The 4,410-nt window shown below is 45.6% G+C and overlaps 1 protein-coding gene across 6 annotated transcripts in view; it reads right to left on the bottom strand.

Moving 5' to 3' along the window:
• Positions 1-1,077: 1,077 nt before the first annotated feature.
• shisa6 (shisa family member 6) overlaps positions 1,078-4,410 on the bottom strand; it is a 67,035-nt gene continuing 63,702 nt past the window's right edge. For 5 of the 6 annotated variants that reach the window (XM_008402811.1, XM_008402813.1, XM_008402810.1 and 2 more), the window contains one exon: positions 1,078-2,678. In XM_008402811.1, the coding sequence (XP_008401033.1) occupies positions 2,056-2,678 (623 nt within the window). In that variant the 3' untranslated portion in view covers positions 1,078-2,055. The remainder of the gene's footprint in view (positions 2,679-4,410) is intronic. The other variant, XM_008402809.1, reaches the window with a different exon arrangement.

The following is a 4,410-nucleotide window of genomic DNA, read 5'->3' as shown; positions in this document are numbered from 1 at the left end:
ACTGGCTGACCATGCGACTGGCTGACCACCGACTGGCTGACCAAGCGACTGGCTGATCACCGACTGGCTGACCATGCAACTGGCTGACCATGCGACTGGCTGACCATGCGACTGGCTGACCACCGACTGGCTGACCATGCAACTGGCTGACCATGCGACTGGCTGACCATGCGACTGGCTGACCATGCGACTGGTTGCACCTTCATCTCTTAGCCTGCAGCAGTTCAATGTGAAAACAGTTTGTCAGTTTATTGTATGGACACACGGTTCTAGAAATGTACCTTTGAACGGACGTGTCTGAGGATGTTGGTCTCATTGTGGACAGGAGGATGTCTGGGTCTTGTTTTTGCCTTGGCAGCTGATGGGTTCTGTTGGGACCTTAAAGATCCACTGGTGGGTTTCTGACCATAAAACAACAGCCTGAGTCAGCTCCTCTGAATGCTCTGACCATGAGTTCATCTGATGAGTGGAGGAGTCCGGACCTCAGCTCAGCCGCTCAGCCCAGCACTTCAAGGTTCTTTAACAAAACCTTGAACCAAGCAGCTGGAAAGGCTTCCTCCATGGGCGGCTGACCGACCTCTGATAGAACTGCTCCACATTGAACGGAGTCGGCTGAGGTGAATCTAATCGGGGATTCCCAGGAGGCCGACCCAGAACCAGAACCTGCTGGAGTAGTTAAATGTCCCTTCTGGCCGGGAACGGCTGGGGATGTCGCAGAATTAGACTGAGCTGCTGCGTTTCCCGTAGAGCTTTTCATCCTGACCTCAGACGAGCAAAGCACCACAGATGGATGGATGATATTTTACAGCTTATAAATTGTGAATTATATTTTGCTAAGGTTTGGTATTTTTGTGGGAAACTAGAAAAACACATTTTGACCCAAAACGGTGATATGAACCAAACCAAGGGACCTTTTAACCTCTGGCTTCATATTCTGTGTAGTTGGACAAATTAGAAAAACAGCAATAAAAATCACTCAAACTGAACTGATGACAGTGAACAGCAAACTCCCCCCGCCTGCTGGTTCAACCATAATGATACTCCACAAAGAAACGGAGACCCGACAAAGCAAACGGGTTCATTTAAGAGCTTATGGCGTTCTATACAATAAGGCATTGCTTTAATGAGAAACACTGGACAAACATTTCACAGTTTAATCAGCGTTTGATTGGCACGCGACACCTGGTCAGTCAAGCATGACAGCGTCTTCAGACTGATTGTTTTCGACTCTCGACGATCCGCAACGCTGAGGCCTGATCTGCAGAGATGGAAGCAACCGGCCAAAAGTGACAGCAGAAATCCAAACAGCCGTTTCCTTCAGAGCCACAAGCTAGAAAACAAACAGAAACACTCCCAACGCACATATTAGATCCACATAATTTGCAGACATCAGTGGAAATAATACTAATCTGGGAACTTTTCCTTATCTAAAACAGAATTAATAAATGGAAACACCTAATAAACTCCACTTGGGACAGTAGTCCAGAGGGCCTTTATGCAGCTAAGAGCCTATTTACAATCATCTGTAGTTTGCAACACAAATAGTCTGTTTCACTTATAGTCTAAGCTGATATGTTCCGGCCGTTTGTCAAAGAAGAGAAAACCTAATCCAAAAAAATGGGAATTCATTAATTGTGCTTTTTAACCCTCTGATCCCCTTCACTGCTGAAACGGGACAATTTCAAGAGGCACCAACTGAAGTGCGTACATCAGATAATGAGCATCTCTAAAGCTATAACAAAGACTGGAAGTACAAACAGTAAAGAGTTTATTTTCATGTCTATAAAGGTGGTACAATTCCCTTCGAGTCCTACGTCCGGTTTAAAAAATATTTTCTTCACTGTGTCCTGCGTCCGACAGGAAGGATCTTTGAGTCAACGCGCAAAGCCCTTATGATGCTCTCACAGAACAAAAGTCTTTGCCAGGATTTTCCTAGTCGTCCAAATTCTGGATCACACACAAAGCTAAAAAAACAACAAGAAGAGTTTTAATGACGGATGCTGAAAACGTCCGGTCACATTTCTGAAGCATTTCAAGAATCGTCCGACACGGTCTTTAGACAGTTACCTCGTTCTTACTGGCAGTGCGGTACGTGTGGTGGTGGCCGGGAATGTACTGTAGGTGGTCCACCGTGTGTGTCCGTCGGGACGCGAACGCCTGCCTCTTGGACGTGGACGCGCCAGCAGCGTGATGGTTGACCATCAGCGTGTTGTACGAGTCATTGGAGGCACTGGGTTGGGAGTGCATCTTGGTCATCTTGTGGCGGTCCATGACCGGCGTGGTGGGCATTAGCATGTCGGCGTGAGACATCGCCCGCGCCATGGCCTTCTCCCGGAACTTGTCACGCCTCATCGCCGGGGACAGCAGAGGATCCTGGGAGTGGAGGCGGTCCGCCGAGAGCAGCTGCTCGTTTGAGAGGTTGCGGCTACTTCCGTATGCGGCGGCTGCCATGGCGCCGTACGACGACAAGCCATAGTCTCCGCGCCGCGGCGTCCTGGGGGGGGACAGGACGTGGTCCTGGGACATGGCCCTCTGCACCCGCCGGGGGCGCTGGCGCTGCTGGTGCTGCTGGTGCTGGTGGGGCTCAGCATTCAGCTTCACCATGTGGGTCGGTCCCCGACCAGCGAAGTCAGGATGAAGATGCTTCCTGGGGTAGTAGTCATCCATGTCTTTATCGCCTGTGTGGACGGATAAGGAGGTCAGAGAGAGAGAGAGCTGCTCAGACCCATGGGTCAACGTGATTTTATTGTCTTAGTGGGAGAAAAGGACTAAAATTACTAAACGACTAAAAGGACTAAAACAACTAAAAGGACTAAAAGAATTAAACGACTAAAAGGACTAAAACGACTAAAAGAATTAAACGACTAAAAGGACTAAAACGACTAAAAGAACTAAAACAACTAAAAGAACTAAAAGGACTAAAACGACTAAAAGGAGGAAAATGATTGTTTTCTACTTTGTTTCTTGTTTTTAATTGAGCGTTTTTTGTTTTCTTGCAGACGGCTGACACGGGTCAGCTGCTCTGCTCCTCCTGTGCATCGTAACGAGGTGACCCCGCTCTGACCTTTGACCTCCGGTTCACACGGGGCATTTTTGCTGAAAATACCAACCGAACCCAACCAGAGGTAAAAATGGTACCAGAGACGGTTCAGGCACTTTCACTCCCACTGGGGACAGTGTGAATGTTTGGCACTGAGACCAGCAGTAAAACCTGCCAGGTTTAATTCTACCAATACGCTTCCGACTATAATTATCACCATTTGGATTGAAATCAACAGACAATCTGTAGGAGAAGCTAAAGATTAGGGTGATGGTACGGAGGGCAACGAATAAAACACCACTGGGAACAAGCAGCATTATGTAATAATGTAATAAAATCAGGCTTTAAAATGTAATAACACATCATTAAAACTGCAGTTTGTAACAATCGACCCAAAATAAAAACCTTTGACTCATTTTGAAGACATGCAGGTTATCAGAGAATAATCTGAAAACTGACGTTTGTTCAGTTTACATGAATATGATCAGAAACATGATTAGAATAAACAGTTTGTGATCATTAGATAATGCACCACATTATTACATCATTTCTAAAAACTGAGCTGCGTTTGCATTTTCTAATAATCTGTGAAAATGTAATAAAATCCCTGAACATGTAGAACTTTATTACATGATGTGGTTTTAATGAAGTTTTATCGCATTTTGAAGCCGGATTTTATTACCTTATTACATGTTGTTATTACATGTTGCAGTGTTATTACATGTTGCAGTGTTATTACATGTTGTTATTACATGTTGCAGTGTTATTACATAACTTCTTTTCCACATCCATGTTTTAATTGAAAGGTAAATAAAAACTGAGGCCTGGTGTTTTATCTCCTGACAGAAACAAACTGAATGAAATCATTTCAGCCCTGGATCTGAACCTTTGGGTTCTTGATGGCCTGGTTCTGACGGGTCGGCGCCGGAGCTGCTGCAGGAAGGAACCGGAGCCAACATGTGGAGGTTTTCTGCAGCAGCTGCATTACACTCTGTTTATGAGGCCGTGGAGTTATGATGCAAAGCCTAATTATAACATGTGAGTTAAATGCAGTCAGTTCACCAAACAGGCTGAGATAATTAAAGGGCATTTCTGCTCATTTCTCATCTGAAGGTGATGAAACAGCAGCTCTTTGCTGTTATTAGCCTCCTGAACCTTCGTTTCCACAAACGCATCATTAAACTTTGCTGAATTACATCCTGTACAAACACAGTATTTATCCATCAGCAGGCTGCATGTGATGCAGACGCCTCTGAATCTGGTGGGAGACTCTTGATAAAGCGATGCGTAGCAGATCTGGAATAAATGTCTGTGAGCGTGTGTGTGTGTGTGTGCTCTGTGTGTGTGTGTGCTCTGTGTGTGTGTGTGTG

Source organism: Poecilia reticulata, unplaced genomic scaffold (assembly GCF_000633615.1).
Source record: "Poecilia reticulata strain Guanapo unplaced genomic scaffold, Guppy_female_1.0+MT scaffold_259, whole genome shotgun sequence".
In the NCBI taxonomy this organism is placed as follows: domain Eukaryota; kingdom Metazoa; phylum Chordata; class Actinopteri; order Cyprinodontiformes; family Poeciliidae; genus Poecilia; species Poecilia reticulata.
The sequence above is the reverse complement of the archived record's forward strand: the minus strand, read 5'-3'. Positions and strand labels throughout refer to the sequence as shown.